The 20,368-nt window shown below is 38.9% G+C and overlaps 1 protein-coding gene and 1 long non-coding RNA gene across 5 annotated transcripts in view; one reads left to right on the forward strand and one right to left on the reverse strand.

Moving 5' to 3' along the window:
- LOC139084157 (uncharacterized) overlaps positions 1-707 on the reverse strand; it is a 69,906-nt gene extending 69,199 nt beyond the window's left edge. The window contains exon 1 of the long non-coding RNA XR_011541508.1: positions 618-707. This is a non-coding gene — a long non-coding RNA (uncharacterized lncRNA). The remainder of the gene's footprint in view (positions 1-617) is intronic.
- LOC139084156 (zinc finger protein 426-like) lies at positions 588-17,299 on the forward strand. 4 transcript variants are annotated; one of them, XM_070625606.1, is made up of 7 exons: positions 588-826; positions 1,101-1,200; positions 11,086-11,173; positions 11,777-11,903; positions 12,509-12,592; positions 13,109-13,194; positions 13,674-17,299. In XM_070625606.1, the coding sequence occupies exons 3-7, from the start codon at positions 11,141-11,143 to the stop codon at positions 15,024-15,026; spliced, it is 1,683 nt and encodes a 560-aa protein (XP_070481707.1). In that variant the 5' UTR covers positions 588-826; positions 1,101-1,200; positions 11,086-11,140; the 3' UTR covers positions 15,027-17,299. The 4 variants fall into 4 exon arrangements, with proteins under 4 accessions (XP_070481707.1, XP_070481710.1, XP_070481709.1 ...); XM_070625609.1 differs by having other exon boundaries at positions 723-826; positions 11,086-11,346; XM_070625608.1 differs by lacking the exon at positions 1,101-1,200 and having other exon boundaries at positions 723-826.
- Positions 17,300-20,368: the final 3,069 nt, after the last annotated feature.

A 20,368-nucleotide genomic window follows, 5' to 3' on the forward strand; every position in this document is an offset into this window, starting at 1 on the left:
ATAGGTAAAACACATTTAATAACGCACACGAACTCTTGATAAAATGCGTTATTAAATCAGGGTTTAAAAATCTGTATTAACTCTACAAAGGACATCCACGGAAAACAATAGCACACATGACTACCGGGGAAATTTTAGCTGTATTCCTGAATAAGCTAACAATGCCCAGTACCAGTTCTATTTCAAAAAAAATAAATAAATAAAAAGAGAAACACATACTAGAAGAGGTAAAAAATAAAAGATTTGCAGAAAATGTCACTACACTGAAAACCCAAAGGAATCAATTTTAGAGTTTAGCATGGTGTCTTTCAAATAAAGGCCTAAAGACGGAATTGACTGGATTGACAGGATTATCAATACGGGAGAATCACCCTAAGGGCTCTAGGAACGAGGGGAGAAGAGGGAGAAAAGCCTTTTAATGCTTCGCCCTTCAGGCTTGACTATGCAGCGTCCACACGCGCGCTGGGTCTCCTCCCACCTCCAGCCCCGCCCTCAGGGATCGGCCGCGCCCTCCGCCCGTAGCTCCGCCTACAGGGCTGGTTCCATCCTCCACCTTGGCCCTGGGGCTGATTCGGGCCCCAATCCCCACGCAGAGCCTAGCCGGGGCCCATCCGCACCCACGCGGGAGGAAAGCAGAAATCCCCGCTCTGAGGTTGCCGAGAGGAGCCGACTGCTCTAGCGCCGGAGCCCCGCCCCTTCCCAACCCCGCCCCCGACGGGAAGCGGAAGTGACGTAACAATTCGCCGGGGTTCCGGCGGCTGCTGCCGCGGTGCATATTGAAGCTGTTCCTGTCGGTTGTGGTCCAGCGCAGCTCGGTTTCGGCGAGGTGGGCGCCAAGGATGGGGAAGCGGGCGGAAGAGGGAGTCACGGGACGTGCCTGGGCGGCCGCCCGGGACCTGCTGAGAGGGGCCTGGCGCGCGCCGCTCGCTTCCGCCGGGGCCGCGGGGCCTCCCGGCAGGGCCAGGTCCTAGACGCCGCTCGGCCGTCGTGCCCCGGGAGGAGCCGGATCTGCAGTGGGGTGAGGGCGCTTCTGTGGGGTCGCGTCATCCTCTGTGCTCCCCTTTCAGAGGCTCCACAGCAGCCTTGTGACTTTCCTGCAGGAGGAAGAGGATTTCCGCCTTTCTGGCGGGTTGACTGCTGTCCGTGTCCGCGTCAACCCGGACTTGGTGCTTCCGGCGTCTCTGGTGTGCGCCGGGGAAGGTTGGTTCCAGAGGCCTGTTTCCTTTCGTATGCGGAAGAATGTTTCATCTGAGAATTTGGCTTTGACGTTGCACGGTCTTTATTTATCTTTGACACATATTCGGGTAGGAATATGATGTGCTTTCTTAGAAAGATGTCCATGATGTGCGTATTTCTGTATAGAAATGTTAGCATATTTAGACCATAGTCTGTCTGCTAAAGAGGAACAGGAATACTCACCTCTCTCTTCATCTGAATTTCCTAAGCCTGTTTCTCCCTACAAAACTTCCAAACATAAGCCAGTCAGAAAAAACAGATGGAGGCTTTTTTTTTTTGCCTATTTCTAGAATAAACTTCCTGTAAACAGAATGTTTGCACTAAGTATAATTGTTCCCACCTCTTTTGTTTGAAAAATCTTAAACCTAAAGTGTGAACATCCAGTGCAATGAATGTCCATTGAAGTAGATTCACTCACTTTTAGCGTTTTGCATGTTTGCTCTCTAGATAAATATCGATTTTTTGATAAACTGTTTGAGACAGTAAGTTGAAAATAAATTTCAGGCGTGATACTTGACTTTTAAATACTTGGTAATGCATCTCCTAAAGATAAAGACATTGTGCTAATAAAACCATAATACAATTATTCCCCCTTTGAAGAATTTATAATAATAATGTCATCTACTGTCTATTTTATGTAAAAACTAAAATCCTCCACATTGTTCCAAAATATGCTTTTGGGTGTTTTTGGATCTAGGATGCAATCAAGGTTTATATATGGCATTTTTTAATGTCTTTTAATCTCTTTTAAAATAGAGCATTGGCTATTGCTTCTTTGTTATATTGACTTTTTGAAGAGTCATACATTCTTTTAGAAAGTCACACTTTTTGACGTTTCTTTGATTTTTTAATTCGGATGTAATTGACATACAACTTTATATTAGTTTCAGGTGTACAGCATAATGATTCAATATTTGTATATAATCTGAAATCACCACAATAAGTCTAGTTAACATCCATCACCACACATAGTTACAATTTTTTTCCCTTGTGGTGGGAACGCCTAAGATCTATTTTCTTAGCAACTTTCAGATATACAATACAGTATTGACTATAGTCGCTATGCTGTACATTATATGTACCCAGGACTTATTTATGTTATAACTGGAAGCTTGTACCTTTCAATCACCTTTATCCATTTCTCCCACCCCCAACTTCTGACATCCGCTCATCTGTTCACTATATCCAAGAGTTTCAGTTTTTTGTTTGTTTGAGTTCCACATATAAGTGAGATCCTGTGGTATTTCTCTTTGTCTGTCTGATTTATTTCACTTAGCATAATGCCCTCAAGGTCCATCCATATTATTGCAGATGGCAGGATTTTCTTCTTTTTCATGGCCAAATAATATACCATTGTGTATATATACTACATTTTCTTTATCCATTCATCCATTAGGTGTGAGGTGATACCTCATTGTGGTTTTGATTTGCATTTCCCTTATGATTAGTAATGTTGAGCATCTTTTGATGTACCTGTGGGCCATCTGTATGTCTTTGGAAAAATGTCTGTTTAGATGCTCTTCCCATTTTTTAGTTAAATTGTTTATTTTTTTACTGTTGAGTTGTCTGAGTTCTTTATATATTTTGAATATTAACCCCTTTGGCAGATATGTGACTTGCAGAAATTTTATTTCATTTTGTAGATTTCCTTTTCATTTTGTTGATGGTTTCCTTTGCTATACAGAAGTTTTTTAGTTTGATGTAGTCCCACTTCTAAAAAATCATCTCCAAGACCAGTGTCAACGAGCTTACTGCCTATGTTTTCTTCTAGGATATTTATGCTTTCAGGTCTTATAGTCAAGTCTTTAATCCATTTTGAGTTAATTTTTGTTTATGATGTAAGATAGTGGTCTAGTTTTATTCTTTTGCATGTGGTTGTCCGGTTTTCCCAACACCATTTATTGACACATCCCATTGTGTATATTCTTGGCTCCTTTGTCATAAATTAACCATACATTGGGTTTATTTCTGAGCTCTCTGTTCAGTTGGTCTATACATCTGTTTTTGTGCTGATACCATCCTGTTTTGAATGCTGTAGCTTTGTAATATGGTTTAAATCAGGCAGCGTGATAGCTCCAGCTTTCTTCTGGTCTGGAGACTTCAAAAGATCACTTACAAAGTATTTTGTGGATAATATTGTGTACCTCAAGTTACATTTCATTAGGAAGACATAGATTTATGTTGTTCTTCTGTCAGTGATGCTACATTTGATTACTTAAGGTAGTAATCACCAGAGCCCTTCTTTTTAAAAATAGAGTTCTTCTTTTGAATAAGAAAGTCATAAATGGGGTGATATTTTGGCGCATTCAGAATCTTACTCCACAACAACCTTTCTGTCAATTGTTTTAGCATCTCTGAGTAACCAGCAGTGATCTTCTGTATATGTTGTTTCAGATTTGTAGAAGTACACTTTCAGGGCAGGATTTTAAGGTTGGATTTCTAGGTCAAAGGACAAGTACATACTTAATTTTGCTGGATATATAGACCCCTTCCATAAATCCTGTGCCATTTGGTAGGTTCTTTTTTTTGTTTTTGAAGATTGGTACCTGAGCTAACATCTGTTGCCAATCTTGTTCTTTTCTTCTTCTTCCCAAAGCCCCCCAGTACATAGTTGTATATCCTAATTTTAGGTCCTTATGGTTGTGCTATGTGGGATGCCACCTCAGCATGACCTGATGAGCAGTGCCATGTCTATGCCCAGGAACTGAACCAGAGAAACCCTGGGCCACCGAAGTGGAGTGCATAAACTTAACCACTCGGCCCCAGAGCTGGCCCCCATTTGGTAGTTTCTAAATCAACTTAAAAACGTGTTTAAAAATCATCCTGGGGGCCAGTCCCATGTCCAAGTGGTTAAAGTTCCATGTGCTCTGCTCCGGCAGCCTGGGTTCATGGGTTTGGATCCCAGGCATGGACATACTCTGCTCATCAGCCATGCTATGGAGGCATCCCACGTACAAAAAATAGGGGAGAATTGGCACAGATGTTAGCTCAGAGCTACTCTTCCTCAAGCAAAAAAAGAGGAGGATTGGCAACAGATGTTAGCTCAGGGCTCGTCTTCCTCGCCAAAAAAATAAAAATAAATTTTAAAAAAGTCATTCTGGAGAAACAGAACAAATTTTAGTTTTAACTGCAAGGCACTTGTGTTCAAAAAGGTATCCAGTCCACTTTCTTCCTGAGTAAAAATACTCAAATAGATTTTCAGAATTACAGTGTTTAGGCTTATTTGTAGTGTTCACACACATTTTGTATACTTCCTGTTTAATTATTGTGTTGTTTTTCTATTTTTTTATGACTTCAATTTGTGCATATCTCCCACTGTAACATTTTCGTGGTAAACAGCAATTCTCTGACAATCCACAGATGATCATTATATTACTCTAATGAGCTACACTGTGTGCCAGGGACAGGGAAACAATGGCCATGAAAACAGAGATAGTACTGCCACCATGAGGCTTACAGTCTATTTAGGAAGACAGATTTTAGATGAATTCTGACAAGTTTATTATCTAGACATAATAACAGCTTCATGTGAAAAGAGAAGATACATTGGGAGGGGTTGATATTTCAATCGAGAATGAAAACACGGATATGATTTAGCTAATCAAGTCATTGAGCTAGGGTGAGGAGGTGTAGAGTGAATGAAAACATTGCAGATGAAGGGAACTTCATGAGCAAAATACTAGAGCAGTTGAGAGGTAGTGTATTTCTTAAGCTGAGGAAAGAGGATTGGCTGAAGCAGAGCAGAACCAGAGAATGGTGGGAGATAAATTGGAGTGTGGGGACAGGACCAGAGGAATTACATGCTCTGAACTACATTCTAAGGCCATGGGAAACTTATGAAATATTTTAAGAAAGAGAGTAATTTGAGTCTACTTACAACTTAAAAAGAATGCACAAACTCTTAGTTTGAGAATGGTCTTCAAGAAATTTGAGGTTGAAGGCACAATGAATAAGTTTTAAAACACAATGGTGGTTACCTACAACTGGGTTATTATTATGGAAAAGAAAATAAATGAAATGAGAGTTTTATAGAAGGTAAAATTGAGAGAATGTTAATTACTAGATAAAGTTAATCCTTCATCTGTTGACTTACTAGAAGAAAATTTGCACTTAGTCCTTAAAATAGTTAAAAATAGTTAAGACATAGTGAAAAAATTGAATTCCTCAAATTTTCTCACAGTCTCACTGAATATTCTGTTTTCCAAAGACTAAATTGTAATGTTAACTGCTAATAACTTGTATATAAAATAAAAATGGAAAGGATATGGAAGTGATTGGTTAGTTTAATTGGTCTCTTGATTGTGGTTGATATCCACAGGTTACTTCTCCAACATCTGGTTCCACAGTTCGCTTGCCCTCTCTGAGAACCTTAGCTGGTCTGGCTTGTGCATCTGATGGAGCAACCCAAATCTTATTTCCCAGAGAGTCCAAAGCCTTCATTGTCCTGCCTTTTTTTCGGTTGTAATTTTCTATTAACTTTTTCTGTGGAGTAGCAACTGCTAGGAGGTTCTAGGTTCATCCTCCTTGCCCCAGTTGTACTGCAGTAACCCACTTTCCCTTTGGTAATAGAGAACAATTACTCCAGGCAGTAGATGAAGCCCCAAATGGCCAGGTGGCAATCTCATCTTCTCTTTTGGTGGAACCATAATTATGCCCCCTCTGGGAAGCATTCTACATTAGAGATTAAGCCCTCCAAACCTGCAGTGCTCTAAGTTGCTAGGATTGGAAGCAAAAATTCTGTGAAGGAGCTGTTCTCACATTTGCCCATCAATTCCTGGACCCATGTATTCTGGCTGTGGGGAGACAGTACCATGTAAGGCTATCTGATTCAAAGCATATACTGTGTCCTGTAAGACAGAATGTTATTGTTTCAAAGGGTTGTTTCACAGTTGGTGCTTGAAATGGGATTTTCACTAAGCAATTCCACCTTTCATTTATATCAGCTCCTTTTCAGTGTTGAGCATATGTGGTAAGACCAGACCAGTTGATTCCATGAACATGCTGCCACTGTTGCACTTTGTAATGAAATGTGTTTCTTAATTAGAAACAATGATGTGTGAATGCCGTGACTATAGGTAAAGCATTTTGTGAGTCCGTGGATGGTGGTATAAGCAGAAACAGTACTAGCAGAAAAGCAAATCCATATCCAGAACATGAATCTATTCAGGTGAGGATGGCTCTTTCCCACCTCTGTAGTAGAGGAGATCCAGTATAATCACCCTGCCCCCAGGTGGGTGACTCGTGCACTCCAGGGAATGGTGTCATATTGAATAGTCAGTGTTCATTTCTGCTTTTAGCACATTAGCCACACATTAAGCAATAGTGTTAACTGGGTCATCCTTGAAAAGGGGAAGTCCATGCTGTTGAACCCATATGTAAGGTTTATCCCTACTACCATGCCATTTTGTTCATGGGCCCATTGAGCAAGCACTGGGGTGGCTTGGGAAAGTAATGGACACCTGCAGACTGTGTCATTTTGCCCACCTGATTATTAGTAATCTCATTTACAGTGGGTTGCCTTTGGTGGGTGTTCACATGGGGCACAAATAACTTCACAGTCTGTCAGTGCAGAGATGTCCATTCATACACCTTTTCCCACAGTTCCTTGCCCTCAACCTTCCAATCTTGTTCCATCCACATCTTTGATTATCCAGCCAAAGGATTGCCAACCATTCATGAATCAGTATCCAAACATAGGGTCACTTCTCACTGCAGACCCAATGGACAGCCGAATATACTTGTTGAAGTTCTGCCACTGGGAACATTTTTAATCACTACTATCTTTCAGAGTCATTCTTTCAGTAAGGATATAGAGCTTCAACTACACCACCAGATGATTCAGGCTTAGTATGCATACTCATCTGTAAACCAGACTTTTGTCTCAGTCAGCAGGATGTAAGGACCACCATGGAAAACTATACACATGGCCTGAGGAAGAGTGGGTAGTGCAGTCACAGTTGTTGAAAGGGCCTTTGCAACTTACCATACAATTCACTTGTACTCACTGTAATTGCCTGAGCTTGATCTCTTAGGAGCGTACATATTCCCCTATTTTCTTCTGGTACATATTTACAGAGTTGGATTTATTTTGTATGTAAGCTGTTATCTCCTGCCTTATATCTTATACCAGTTCCCTTGGATTTTGCACTAGCTGTGAGTCTAGGTGATTATAGTGGGTCTTAAGAGTGAACATTCCTTATAAGGCATCTGCTCCAAGTGAGATTATCACAGAGTTATCAATCAGAGGAAGGATAGTCGTTTCAAAAATGAAAGGGCAAGCTACTTACTTCATGGTAAGGGAGGGTCAGAGTGTCTTGGATGTTGAAGATTGTGAGTTTCATCTGGGTTTACTAGATGTCCCCATTTCAGGTTTCCTCTCATTCTTCCCAGATCAGTGCCCTCAATTTCACATTAACTACTGCATGAGACTGAATTTAAGTATGGTTGAACAATTACGTTTTGCATTTGATTTTCAGCAATATCTTGCCCCTGTGACCACAAAAGGTGAGTTTTTAAGAGCTGTCATGGAATCTCTCTGGTCCCAGACTTTGACTTGAACTCCAGGTTAGCAGATCTGAGCTTGCTGTTTTCTGGGCAACTGCACTCAGAAGAATCCATCCCTCATCACAACCTTTATAATCATCATTATTGCTGTAATCATAGCATTCACTTAGTCTCCCAAGGCAGGTGCTTCGGTTGGCACTGTATTACAATAAACTAGGTACTAGCTTGACTGTTGTGGCTTTATGAATGTCTTTCCCATTGGCAAGGAGCTCAGCTCTTTGCTGAAGTTCAAAGACTTGACCAAACCTATCCCCAGATCTCATCTTTACTTCTTGTCTCGAGGGATCACTGTCCTTCTTGATTCTGTTTAAGTCTGCATGAAATCAAGAGACAGAAATTATACTTTGATTTAAACAGAAGCGTAATATAAAGATGTAAAGAGAATTCTAACAGATGTCTTAGAGTTGATGGAGAGTACCTAAGGAAGGCCAAACTTGTAGGGTGGCCCTCTTCCCAACACTTAACTGGAGACCTTGTTGGAGAAGGTGTCATGGCAGGCCATTGGATGGTGCGGTAGTTCACTGGGTTTGCCAGGGCCAGAGCTAGTCAGCAGTCAGAGGGCAAGCAGAAAGCAAACCTCTGGAATGCAGACAAGCCATGACTGGTGGGTAGATGTGAAGTGAATTGGGGTGGCATTACATGTGCAAGACCTAGAGCACTAAGTATCCATATAAGGAGGCCATGGGAATCAACTGACTGATGCACAGATTAGCCAAGGCTGGTGGATGAGTGCTCAGAAGACGACGATGTTGTTTTTCCCATCCTTACTTTCTTAAGATAAATACATGGCTGAAAACTGAGATGTGTATTGTGCTATGAACAGTTATTTAGCTATAGTCTGGGTATACTTGAAGAGTGGTGTGATGAATCTCCACTGTCTGTCTATCACTAATCACTGGGTGCCTTCAGTGAGCCAAGCTCTGTTCCACTCCTTGTATTGCAAGCATTGGCATCCAGAACAGACATAGGCTACCTGTGATATGCAAAAAAAAAAAACTCCTCTCCAAAAGAAAGCTGATCCTAATACCAGACAACATTGTCAAAAAGCCATACTACAGCTACAGAGGTCATTATAATAAAAGATTCTGTTTCTCCAAAAATATAAGAATTCAAATGTGTATCCACTCAGTAATACTGTTGAAAATATATAAAGCATTGCTTGAAGTAGAAGAAATAGACAAGTCCACAATTCTAGTGGGAGATTTTAATATATTTCACCTATATTGTTTCACTAAACAATAGAGGAAAATCAATTAGGATATACAATTAAAAATGATATGTAAACTGCCTAATATATAGAATAGTGTATATAGTAACTGATTGAACTCAGATAGTGCTTGTCTAGGGTCACTGAGTAAGGAATGTACTGGAAGGGGCAAGGAGGCTTTCTAAGGAGATAAATGTGTTCTGTATTCTGTGACTGATGATCACACAAGTATATGCAATTGTCAAAACTCATCCACTAAATGCTTAAGATCTCTGAATTTGTCCATTAATTATATCTCAATTATGAAATAAACACAAATTAAATCATTCTATGCAGACACCATCTGGCAAAACACATTTGTGGGCCTGTTCAGCCCAATGAGTTTGAAACCCCCCCGTTTAAGACCCCTGGTAGTAAGTACAGTTATGTTGTGAGTGTAGACACACAGCTTTTGTGACCATATGTGTCTCTGGGTTTTAGTCTTCTGAACTGTAGAATAAGGACTGGGGTTGTGAGGGTGATAGTGGTTAATAGATAATGAACTGTGGAACTTTCATTGTTTGTCATTATTCAAATACCATTTTGTAGGTCAGCATTTGGCTTGTTGGTCTGTGTTGGATTTATTGAAGGTTATTGATTTTTTACTAAAAGAAAGTTAACTGTTAAATATAGAATGTTGAAAGAGAAACATGGAAGAAGTCTATGGAAGATACAAATAAACAGAAGCAGATTTGGTGGAAATATAACTGATGAATAATATGAAAAGGTGGTTGTCTGAAAAGACTGAAAGAATAAAGAGATAAGCCAGTGATAAGAACTTAAAAGGAGGCCCAGAGCTTCAAGCTTCTCCAAACATCCATCAAGGGAAGCTCAAGGATGTTGATTGAATAAAATGTTTTGTTTTTCTTCCCCTCATATGCCTAGCAGCAGTCTACACCAGTGCTGTTCAATACAAACATGATTGGTAAATCATGTATGTAATAAAAATATTTTAAGTACCCACAATAAACAAAAATGGAAAAAGTAAGATTATTTCTAAGAATGTATTTTATTTTAATATTTTATTTAAAATATTACTTAAGCATGTAATAAATATTTAAAAATTAAGATATTTTACATTATTTTCTTCATTCAGAGTATTCAAATTCACTGGACACTGGGTTTTTTTTAAATCCATATACTTGATTTATATTTATATCATACAAAATTTACAGTTGAAATAGTAGATTGAAATATTCAAGTTGTCCAAAGCATAAAAGTGAGCCTACAAGCTTCTAGTGAGACATCTGGTAGAGAATGGTCCTCAGTAAATGGCAATTGATGTTACTGATACACATTATAAAGCATACTGTTTTAGTAGCTTTCAGCTATGTCATTGGGTAGAACGAGCTAATTTATTGTGTTGGATGACTGATAATTAAAATTTGTTGATTAATAATTGATATGAAACAGGACTCCAGATAACCCAATCTCCAGAGGGATGGAGATGGCCCTATCCACTTATATCCATAAGCTGCCATAAAATAATCTTGGTTCAAGGAAAGGAGTGTTCAGGCAAATTTCACTAATCAGTCTTGCAGGATGGTGACCTCTGATTTGTCCCATGGTAATTCCTTGGTAATGCACTTTTTCAGAGGCTGTTTTAAGTTCTCCCTGTATGATATAGAGTCCTTTGGTCTGGGCCTGGGCACTCATGCTGCTGGTTCATCTAGGAGGAGCTAAAGTAGGCTAGAGAATGCTGTGCTCTAAGTCAGCTTCCTTGTGTATGTGCATTAGGCAGAGTTACTGCATAATCTCATTCATGAATTTTATTGCTTTGACAAATGAAGAGTCACATTACTTAGGGCTTAGGTTTCCTTACCTGTGAAATGAAACTATTGTTCCTTTCCTGATGGGCAGCATGGCTCACAATCCCCTTTTCTGGCTCCAGGTGAGACAGGACTTCTCTTGTCATTTGATGGCAGTAGAGTGGATTTTCTTGAGTGTACAAGGATATTTGGGAATTTAAAGCTAGAAAGGAATAATTTCTAGGCAGGTGAATGTGGGAATTATGGTCATCTCTTCTTCTCTTCCCCTAGGTCTTCTTTCTAAGGATCCGTTCTGCCTTCCTGAGGAAAACTAGAAGCAGAAAGAATGGTGACTGACTGTTTGACACATCGTTCCCAGGTGCGAAGAAAGTGTATTCTACAAAATTACATACTGTATCCGCCAGACAGACACATTTCCTTCTAGGTAGACCTGTCTCCAGAGCTTCTTAAAGAAATGAAGCCAATAAGGATGGAGTTCCTGTTGAATTTCCTCACAAAGTGGTGCATCATATTGGTGTTGGATTACCCTGAGTAAGCTGAGTATTTCAGTTATTGCTACCAGCTGTTGACTGATGAGGGTGGCTGAATAATTTTTATATTGTTTGGTATGCTGACAGATGGTAAGGAAGATGAGGGTGTGCATTTCTCCAAAGAATTTATTCATCAGCATTTACAAGTAACTGCAATTTTCTTAGGAGTGTCCTGTAAGAGGGAAATAAGACAAGAACTTTTAGTCTAGTTGGGGTGAGATAAGTTCATGTATTACAGGTTCCATTAAAGGTATAACTGAAGGATATCAATCATAAGTATAGATAGAAGAGTACTTAGGACCATGCACCCTGTGAAAGTTGGTGAGAGACCTTGGAACCCTCTGTTGCCATTAGGTCTCCCATCTTCATTCCCCAGTGAACATTGATGGAGATGTTACTTTACTGAAGCCAGCTTGTGTGTGATGGTTTAGGATTCCATGACCTTTGACGATGTGGCTGTGGACTTCACCCAGGAGGAGTGGGCTTTACTGGACCTAACTCAGAGAAACCTATACAGAGATGTGATGCTGGAGAACTACAAGAACCTGACGACAGTAGGTAAGGCTGACATCATTGCTGTAGCATCTTATGGAACAGGTAAATATTATGTACTTAATATGTTCCTGGATGGGTGATGTCAAATCTGAGTACAATGGGAAATAAGATACACATGGTCTCTGCATTAATGGGTTTTTATTCAGCATAGTTGCTGTAAAGCTGTGGTTCTAGGACTAACAGCATCACCATCACTCTGTTAGAAATGTGCATTCTCAGATTCCACTTTGACGTACGGAATGAAACTCTGGCATTGGGGCCTAAGCATCTGTGTTTTAAAAGACACTGGACACAATTCTGATGGACACCAGAGTTTGACAACCAATGGTGTAGTAGTTTCTCCATGAGAATGAAAATCTCTTTTTGCACTTTTATTTTCTCTTGCAGTGAAAGTCTTATTGCTTTGTAAATGTGTATGTGTACATCTGAATGTGGTTTCAGGAGCCAGAGATAAACAATCTACTTGGGGCACAGGAAAGGGATTTTTGCATTTTTATCTCATTTGAATGATTTTACAATATTCATTAGAAATATAGGACCGGTTCGTTGAAGTGTTTATTGTCTTTTACAGGAGCCTTGTCCATTAATATGTCTTTCCCTGTGGACAGGTTATCAGTTGTTCAAACCCAATCTGATTTCTTGGTTGGAACACAAAGAAGATTTGAGGACAGTGGAGAGAGGAGTCTGCCAAGGTAAGCATGAAGAACAACTATGACCAGTGAAAATTTCACTATGTTCGGAATTATAATGAGGAGACTTTTTAAGATGTGCTTTCTCTCAGAAGGCTGAGGTCATTGGTCTCTGATGCTTTGGGATGTCTTCATGTTCACATATATTCTTACTTTACAATTACTCAAAGTTTCCTGTGATCTCACCAAAGACCTGTTCTGGGTTTTTTTTTTTTTTTAAGTTTATTTTAGTGTATGCTCTTTGTCCAGATCTTGCTTGCTTTCCTTCTCTGATAACATTCTGTCTCTTTTCCTATCATATTTAATTTTCATTGGATCATTTTTTAATCAACTACTCAATTTTGACTCCATATCCTTATCATTGTTAAATTTTTGACCTAGCCAAACTACTCGTCATACTTTTTCTCTTTTTACCATGTTTAATTTGTAAATAATAACCAATGAGCCTATTATTTTTACTTCGTTTAACCGACCATTTCTTTTTGCAAATTTTACATGTGTTATTCTGTTTTACTTTAGAATGGGAAATGCAGCTTAAAGCCAAAGACTCAACAATTCCTCCACAGGATATTTTAGGGGGAAAAACATCCAATGGGATAAAAACGGTAAGATCAGTAAGTTTGAAAAGAGATATTTCTCATTTTCCATATTCAATATAGACTGGGAGTTTCATTTTCTAGAAGATCAGCATAAGTGATAGATATTTGAGATAAGTGGCGTTCACCCAAGAGAGAGTCAGTTCTCTGGTGAGATATTATGAATATGATGAATTTGGTTGAAAACCTAGCTTCAAATTTATTGCTTCATAATTCACAAAGGTACTCATTTCCACCTATGTAACTAGACACTGGGTTTTTAAAACAATTCCCTGAAACTGTGCAGTGATCTCTTAAGATCAGAGTAGATCACACATCATCTGGGCAGGAGGATTTCATCATTCAACTTGAGCGAAATCAACAGGATAGGAAGTTGTCTGAATGTAATGGAAATGGTAAAAATCAGACTGGCATCATAATGATGTTTCTGTTTTGAGATGGGTAAGATCAGTTAATCTGAGAAATCTTTTATCCTTCTTCATCAACAGGAAAGAAGCCACAGTGGATGGGAACTCTGTGAATGTAAGGAACATGGAAAAGAGTTCAGTGAACAATCATGCCTTAAGACACAGAGAACTCCAAATGGAGGAATCATTTATGAGGATGATCAGTATGGAAAAAGCTTCCTTACTCTGCACAAGAGATCCTCTACTAGAGAGAAACTTTCTCTGTTTAATGAGTGGGGAAAGACTGTCAGCTTGACTCCAAATATTGTGTCTTGGAAAACTAGCATGGAAGAGAAAGCCTTCAAATGCAGTGGCAGTGGGAAAGCTTTTGTTAATCAGTCTTACTTTCAGGCAGAAATGATAAGTCACAATAGAGAAAAACTCTATGAACGGAAGGAATGTGGAACAGCTTTTATTCACTCCACAAGCTTTGGTGTACAGGTACAAGTTCAAACTGGTAAGAAACGTTACAAATGTAAGGAATGTGGGAAAAGTTTTCAGTATTTTGTGTGCTTTAAAATTCACATGGGAATCTACCCTGGAGAGAAACGCTATAAATGTAAGGAAATTAGGAAAGCCTTAATTAGCTCTTCTAACCTTGCTAAACATGTAAAATCTCATACTGGAGAGAGGTCCTTTGTATGTAAGAAGTGTGGAAAATCCTTTAGAAGTTCTTCATACCTTAATATTCACATTCAAATTCATGCTGGAATACACCCCTATAAATGTAAGGAATGTGGTAAAGTCTACTCTGCATATTCAAGCCTAACTAAGCATGTAAAAACACATACTGGAAAGAAGCCTTTTGAATGTACTGTGTGTGGGAAAGCATTTGCTGATTCTTCGTGCTTTGTCATTCACTTTCGTACCCACACTGGAGAGAGACCCTATGAATGTGAGGAATGCGGGAAATCTTTCACTGTTTCCTCAGGCTTAACTAGACATGTAAGAATCCACACTGGAGAGAAATCCTATGAATGTAAGAAATGCGGGAAAGCTTTCATTTGTAGCTCAAATCTAAGTCAACATGTAAGAATTCATACTGGAGAGAAACCCTATAAATGCAGCGAATGTGGGAAAGCCTTCATCAGGCATTCAGATTTAACTAGACATAAACAAATTCACAATAGAGAGAAAGCCTATGATTGCAATGAATGTGGGAAAACCTTCAGAAGGCATGCATACTTAACTAAACATAAACAGATTCATACTGGAGAGAAATCCTATGAATGTATGGAATGTGGGAAAGCCTTCACTGATTCCTCAAGTCTAACTGGGCATTCAAGAATTCACACTGCAGAAAAACCCCATAAATGTAAGCAGTGTGGGAAGGCCTACGCTTTTTCGACAAGCCTAAGGAGACATGAACGTATTCACATTGGAGAGAAACTTTGAAAGTGGTAAATGTGGGAAATTCTTTACTACTTCCACATATCTAAGTACACATTTGAGAATTCACAGTAGAGAGAAGCTGTTTGAGTGTAAGATATGTGGAAAAGCATATTGACATTTGCCTTGACATTTTGCATCCATGTGCAAACTCACACTGGAGAGAAACCCTATGAATATAAGCACTGCAGGAAAGCCTTCACTATTTCCTCAAGACTAATTGAACATCTAAGAATTCACACTGGAGAGAAACCCTATCAATGAAAAGAATGTGAGGACGACTTCACTTGGTCCTTGGTCAGTAAACACGTACAAACTCAGTGGAGGAAAGCCCTATGAATGTGAGGAATGTGGAAAACCTACAGGTGTCCATGTTTGCTTCAAATACGTGAAAGAACTAATACTAATTAGATGTCCCAGGAATTTAAGCCATATGGGAAACCAAGCAGAATCTACTACAACCCCGCGTGTAAGGATTCACATTGAAGCCATTAAATGTACTATGTAGAGCTCCAGTTTATAGAGTGGTTCTGTACATGTAGTTTGAACATGTGCCATTCTGCCTTGATCATTTTTCAGAATGGTATGGCTTTCATTCTCATGATAGCAATACTAAGCTGGTGTAGTTTCTACACCTTCCAGGTTGCAGCTTGGCCAAAGATGGTACTACCAGATTTAGAGTTAGCTCAGTTGTCTTATTATTACTGACTTCACGTAAGATTGTGAAGATAGTGACTACTTGAATCAGTTCACTCCTCACAGTCAATCTACAGTGCCTCATGCCAGTCAAGGTGGGGGATATAATGTCTCTGTAAATTATCTAAAGATGCTTTTGTCTCTCACACCTGATCCTTTTGCATAAAAGGTGAGGGTGCAAGCAAGAGAAAAGTTTAGAAAAAGTGAGGTTTTACCTATCGGGACACACCATGATTTCATGACTTGTGTGGGAGGACGACCACCTTAGCACCTGGGAGGACCTTCAAACTTAGGCTGTGCAAGATGAGGATGAGAACAGTGACTGTTCTGTTTCACCCCTGTGTCCAGCACCACAGCCTGGCACAACAGTCATACTATGTTTCCGGCTCAAGCAACAGCTGCTGCTGGTGATCTCACTTGCTGCTTTGTTTGTCATTCCAACTATGTGCTGTGAAAATGGAGAAACTCATGTAAACTTGGCTGGTCCTGATAATCTGCTGTGCTTGCTGCCATCACTGGCAGTTCCTGGATGTGAACCTTGGTTGCAGACTCAAACCAGGGCAACTTCATTGTAGCATCAATGATACAAATTCATATAGTTTTGGTGCTTGAGCAGCCTTGGTTACATTATGGTTGGCCATCAATGCTGCAGTTGCTTGCTGACACTTTCTTGAGGCCTAATCAACAATTCTAATGATAGTCCAAATCCAGCTTAACAAATCCTGAGCTGGAAATACCTGTGCACCTTCATCTCTCTTGCTCCTGCTCATCTTATTGAGTATGTGAAGAATGCAAGACTGACTACTCTTCCCTGGGCCATTTCTTACAAGTGTGTTTGCAGTGAGGAACCATGAGAGATGAGATCATCTCTCCCATTGAGATGAAGAGCAGACTTGCTTAGTACTTAAAATAAACTAGGCTCCAAGTTTCAGCATTATTCTTCTTTAACAAAACAACGTGCAGACAAATATGAGGGCCCTTGCCATCACCTCCGAGAGACTTGGGGACAAAAGTAACCAGTACAAGCTTGGTGATGCTCATGATGCTGCCTATACAGTGAGTTAATTAAATATTTTGTCTCTGGCTTCAGTGTCTCAGCTTCTCTGCGAACATTCATGAAATAGTGACAAGACAATACTTGGAAGAAAGGGGTAATCAAACTACAGGTCCAACAGTTTTGTTTATGAGAATCATATGTTGATAAGACATGGCTTTCTGGAAGAGGAGGAACAATGGCGGCCAGGCTAGATGTGGAAACAGAAGGGTATCTGCAACCTGGTCATGAAATCTTTTTCACCACAGATTTCCTCATGATGTGTGTTAGAGGGGAGGGATAAGGATCTCTGCTGTCCTGCTTACTAATGAATCTTATCATTAAGTGCATCAATAATTATATCAGCCTGGTTTTCCTTAATTTCTTAATCTTACTGGACCCTTAATTTTTAAATCTCATTTTATACATAATTAGTTTGGAGTTAAAAATTTTTTATGTAAATGAAATATGGTTTTTAAAATTAATTTATTTTTAAATTGAAACTTTTAGTCCATAATATAGTTACTAATAAATTTGGTTTTATATCTAGCATCTTGTGTTTTTCACTGCTTAACCCATTTTTCTTTCCTCTCTCATCTTTTTTTTTTCCAGGTAAATGATTTTACTGTTGAAGATTGAAATTTATATAATGTATTAATTATATTTTACTTGCCCCAAGATCCTTTAACTTTTTTCTTCTTTTTTAAACTTTTTTAATTGCAGTAACATTGAATTATAACATAATATAGCTTTTGGATATACATGATAATATATTTCGAATTCTGTGTAGATTACATCATGTTCACAACCCAAAAATTAATTATAGTCCATCCCCTCACATGTGAGCCTAATCACCCCTTTTGCCCTCCCCCCCTTCCCCTGTGGTAATCACCAATCCAATCTCCATTGCTATGTGTTAGTTCTTCATTGTTTTTGTCGTCTACTTATGATTGAGATCATATGCTGTTTGACTTTCTCCCTCTAATTTCACTCAGGGTAATACCCTCAAGGACCAGCCAGTTGTCACAAATGGCCAGATTTCATCATTTCTTATGACTGAATAGTATTCCATTGTGTATAGATACCACATCTTCTTTATCCGTTCGTCCCTTGATGGGCACCTGGGTTACTTCCAAGTCTTGGCTGTTGTGAATAATGCTGCAATGAACATAGGGGTGCATGTATCTTTATGCTGTTACATTTTCAAGTTCTTTGGATAAATACTCAGCAGTGGGATAGCTGGATCATATGGTAGATCTATTCTTAATTTTCTGAGGCTACTCCATATTGCTTTCCATAGTGGCTGCACCAGTTTGCACTCCTACCAGCAGTGTACAAGGGTTCCTTTCTTTCCACATCCTCTTGAACACTTATTTCCTGTCTTGTTAATTATAGCCATACTGACTGGAGTGAGGTGATAGCTCATTGTATTTTTGATTTGCATTTCCCTGATAACTAATGATGTTGAGCATGTTTTCATATGCCTGTTGGCCATTTGTATATCTTCTAGGGATAAATCTCTGTTCAGATCTTTTGCCCATTTTTTAACTGGATTGTTGGGTTTTTTGTTGAGCTGTATGAGTTCTTTGTATATTTTGGATATTAACCCTTTATCTGATAGATGGTTTAGAAATATCGTCTCCCAATCATTAGGTTGTCTTTTCGTTTTGTTGCTGGTTTCCTTTGCTGTGCAGAAGCTTTTTAGTTTGATTTAGTCCCATTTGTTCATTGTTTCTTTTATTTCCCTTGTGTGGTCAGACGTGGTACTTGAAAATGTGCTAAGACTGATGTCAAAGAGTGTACTGCCTATGTTTTCTTCTAGAAGTTTCATGGTTTCAGGTTTTACATTCAAGTCTTTAATCCATTTTGAGTTGATTTTTGTGCATGGTGTAAGCAAATGGTCTGCTTTCATTCTTTTGCATGTGGCTGTCCAGTTTTCCCAAACCATTTATTGAAGAGACTCTCCTTTCTCCATCGTATGCTCTTGGCTCCCTTGTCGAATATTAGCTGTCCATAGATGTGTGGGTTTGTTTCTGGGCTCTTGATTCTGTTACATTGACCTGTGTGTCTGTTTTTGTGCCAGTACCATGCTGTTTTGGTTACTATGGCTTTGTAAAGTACATTTTGAAATCAGGGAGAGTGATACCTCCAGCTTTGTTAGTTTTTCTCAGGAGTCCTCTGGCTATTCAGGTCTTTTTGTTGTTCCATATAAATTGTAGGATTCTTTGTTCCATTTCTGTGAAAAAATTTGTTGGGACTTTGATAGGGATTGAGTTGAATCTATAGATTGCTTTAGGAAGTACGGACATTTTAACGATGTTATTTTTTCTAATCCAAGAGCATGGAATGTCTTTCTACTTCTTTGTGTCTTCTTTGATTTTTTTCAACAATGTTTTGTAGTTTTCGGTGTACAGATCTTTCATCTCTTTGGTTAAGTTTATTCCTAGGTATTTTATTCTTTTTGTTGCAGTTGTAAATGGCATTGCATTCTTAATTTCTCTTTCTGCTACTTCGTTGTTAGTCTATAGAAATACAACCGATTTTTGTACATGGATTTTGTATCCCGCACCTTGATTGTATTCCTTTATTGTTTCTGAAAGTTTTTTAGTGGATTCTGTAGGGTTTTCTAGATATAAAATCATGCCATCTGCAGAGAGTGACAGTTTCACTTCTTTTCCAATGTGGATCCCTTTTATTTCTTTTTCTTGCCAGATTGCTGTGGCTAGGACTTCCAATAATATGTTAAATAAGAGTGGTGACAGTGGACATCCTTGTCTGGTTCCTGTTCTTAGAGGGAGAGCTTTCAGTTTTTCTCCGTTGAGAATATTTGCTGTGGGTTTGTCATATATGGCCTTTACTATGTTGAAGTGTTTTCCTTCTATACCCATTTTACTTAGAGTCTTTATCATAAATGGTTGTGTCTTGTCAAATTCTTTCTCTGCATCTATTGAGCTGATCATGTGATTTTTATTCTTCATTTTGTTAATGTGGTGTATCACGTTGATAGATTTGTGGATGTTGAACCATCCCTGCATCCCTGGAATGAAACCCACTTGATCATGATGTATGATCTTTTTAATGTATTGTATTCAATTTGCTAGTATTTTGTTGAGGATTTTTGTGTCAATGTTCATCAGTGATATTGGCCTGTAATTTTCTTTTTTTGTGTTGTCCTTGTCTGGTTTTGGTATCAGGATATCTTTGGCTTCGTAGAAGGAGTTAGGAAGCCTCCCCTCCTCTTCAATTTTTTGGAAGAGTTTGAGAAGGATAGGTGTTAAATCTTCTTTGAATGTTTGGTAGAATTCACCAGGGAAGCCATCAGGTCTTGAACTTTTATTTTCTGTGAGGTTTTTGATTGCTGTTTCGATCTCCTTACTGGTGATTGGTCTATTCAAATTCTCTACTTCTTCTTGGTCCGGTTTTGGAAGGTTGTATGTTTCTAAGAATTTATCCATTTCTTCTAAATTATCCACTTTGTTGGCATATAGCTTTTCATAGTATTCTCTTACTATCTTTTGTATTTCTGAGGTGTCTGTTGTAATCTCTCCTCTTTCATTTCTGATTTTATTTATTTGAGCTTTCTCTCTTTTTTTCTTAAGTGAGTCTGGCTAAGGGTTTG

This window comes from Equus przewalskii, chromosome 6, assembly GCF_037783145.1.
Source record: "Equus przewalskii isolate Varuska chromosome 6, EquPr2, whole genome shotgun sequence".
Taxonomy (NCBI): Eukaryota; Metazoa; Chordata; class Mammalia; order Perissodactyla; family Equidae; genus Equus; species Equus przewalskii.

Excerpts from the sequence above, each read along its gene's own strand:
- LOC139084156 (XM_070625606.1), top strand. The coding sequence starts at position 11,141 with ATGGTGACTGACTGTTTGACACATCGTTCCCAG. Across the intron at positions 11,174-11,776 it reads GTTTGACACATCGTTCCCAG|GATTCCATGACCTTTGACGA; the intron begins GTGCGAAGAAAG and ends GTGATGGTTTAG. Across the intron at positions 12,593-13,108 it reads GGAGAGAGGAGTCTGCCAAG|AATGGGAAATGCAGCTTAAA; the intron begins GTAAGCATGAAG and ends GTTTTACTTTAG.